The sequence below is a fragment of the Papio anubis genome, chromosome 2 (genome assembly GCF_008728515.1).
Source record: "Papio anubis isolate 15944 chromosome 2, Panubis1.0, whole genome shotgun sequence".
Classification (NCBI taxonomy): domain Eukaryota; kingdom Metazoa; phylum Chordata; class Mammalia; order Primates; family Cercopithecidae; genus Papio; species Papio anubis.
In genome coordinates this window covers 138,820,318-138,822,402 of record NC_044977.1, presented here as the reverse complement: position 1 = coordinate 138,822,402, position 2,085 = coordinate 138,820,318, and the positions used below count along the sequence as shown (strand labels likewise).

The following is a 2,085-nucleotide window of genomic DNA, read 5'->3' as shown; positions in this document are numbered from 1 at the left end:
TGCCTCCCGGGTTCTACTGCCTTAGCCTCTGAGTAGCTGAGATTACAGGCACGTGCCACAACGCCTGGCTAATATTTGTGGTTTTAGTAGAGATGGGGTTTCGCCATGTTGGCCAGGCTGGTCTCAAACTCCTGACTGACCTCAAGTGATCCACTGGCCGCAGCCTCCCAAAGTGCTGGGATTACAGGCATAAGCCACAGTGCCCGGTTTGTAAGTCTATTTTTAAAATCCACTGTAGATAGCAATCGTGTTTTGATTTCCAGGATTAAGTTGACATTTTCCTTAAAGGATCTGAAATTATCTCTTAAGGTTACTCAATAAATTATTCAGATTTAGGCTGATGAAACAATATGCAACATATTTTAATGCTTAAATAATTTCAAGACCAGAACTGGAAGTCACTGGACACATTTCACATTATTGGGGCCTTCCTAACGCAGTTCAATTTATTAAGGTGCTAGGGAAAAGGCTTCATTGTAATAACTAAACCCATGCTTCAAGTAGCATATTCTGATTGTTATGATAGCTAAGCATTTAGAATAGTAACCAAAAAGGTTAGATTGTAATGTGTTTGGATATATATATATATCCTTAGGATGGAAATTCCAGTCAGAGCCATCTTTCATATGAGACCACACCCTAAAATAATTCTTGGTGGGACCCTCTTCCTCAGAATTTGGAAAATTTCTGGGGATACATGTTGACTACCTGAAAAAGGGGAACTGAGGGGTGGCCAGTGAACTGTTGAGATATCATTAGCTGACCTGAAGATATGGAAGAAGCACTGTGAAGTGTTTAATTGCGGCTCTATCCTTTGCATGCTTTCAGAAAAGGCAGAGAATCATTTGAATTGAGTCACTGTGATTACTGGAGTCATTGGCAAGGGTTTTTCTGATGACTTCTTTATGTATGGCTGTCTACCACAAATGTGAGAAGCTGAGTCATTTGTGTATTTGTAGTAGTAAGATTTAGGTAATGTATTAATCTGGAATCTTAAACTAATTAGTTCTATTTGTACTATATCTGAATAGAAAAGATACAAATTAATTGATTCAACCCAGACAATTCGCCTCATAACTATAAAAGTGACTATTGCTCTCGGCCTTCCTGCATTTGCCCAGGGTCGGCACGCAGTAATGGAGGAGGAAGCGGAGACCGAGGAGCAGCGATTCTCTTACCAACAGAGGCTAAAGGCAGCAGTTCATTATACTGTGGGTTGTCTTTGCGAGGAAGTTGCATTGGACAAAGAGATGCAGTTCAGCAAACAAACCATTGCGGCCATTTCGGAGCTGACTTTCCGACAGTGCGAAAATTTTGCCAAAGACCTTGAGATGTTTGCAAGACATGCGAAAAGAACCACAATTAACACTGAAGATGTGAAGCTCTTAGCCAGGAGGAGTAATTCACTGCTAAAATACATCACAGACAAAAGTGAAGAGATTGCTCAGATTAACCTAGAACGAAAAGCACAGAAGAAAAAGAAGTCAGAGGATGGAGGCAAAAATTCAAGGGAGCCAGCAGAGGCTGGAGTGGTGGAAAGTGAGAATTAAAGCCCCTCGCCGCCTGGAAAATACAATGCAGCCTTCTACAGGTAGAGCCGCCTAGAAATGCGCATGGCCGCCAAGGAGACTTCGAAGGGTTAGAGACTAAAAAATACATAAATAGAAAGACTAGGCTAGGGGGCTTTTTGTGCTGAATTCTCCACATTGTTAACTGCAAAAGCTAGTTTTAGAGAATGGGAAAGTCTTAAGCAAAATAGTCCCAGATCTCACTCCAGAACATAAAAATGGTGTGTGCTTGAATGGTATATATTAGAAATTACATCTATTGTAATTAAAATTGTGTGCGCAGTTAAAAAAAAAAAAAAAAAAAGTGACTATTGGCCGGGCACGGTGGCTCACACCTGTAATCACAGCACTTTGGGAGGCCAAAGCAGGCAGATCACTTGAAGTCAGGAGATCGAGACCAGCTTAGCCAATATAGTGAAATCCTGTCTCTACTAAAAATACAAAAATCAGCCGGGTGTGGTGGCAGACACCTAAAATCCCAGCTACTTGGGAGGCTGAGGCAGGAGGATGACTTGAA

The 2,085-nt window shown here is 41.4% G+C and overlaps 1 protein-coding gene across 1 annotated transcript; it reads left to right on the top strand.

Annotated features, from left to right (window-relative positions):
• Positions 1 to 1,053: 1,053 nt before the first annotated feature.
• On the top strand, positions 1,054 to 1,853 carry LOC101013291 (centromere protein S). Its single transcript, XM_021934737.2, has one exon. It carries the CDS (start codon positions 1,137 to 1,139, stop codon positions 1,548 to 1,550), a length of 414 nt encoding a protein of 137 aa, XP_021790429.1. The 5' UTR covers positions 1,054 to 1,136; the 3' UTR covers positions 1,551 to 1,853.
• The last annotated feature ends 232 nt before the right edge of the window (positions 1,854 to 2,085 follow it).

Bases quoted from the DNA above. Each gene is read 5' to 3' on its own strand.
- LOC101013291 (XM_021934737.2), top strand. From the start codon at position 1,137: ATGGAGGAGGAAGCGGAGACCGAGGAGCAGCGATTCTCTTACCAACAG.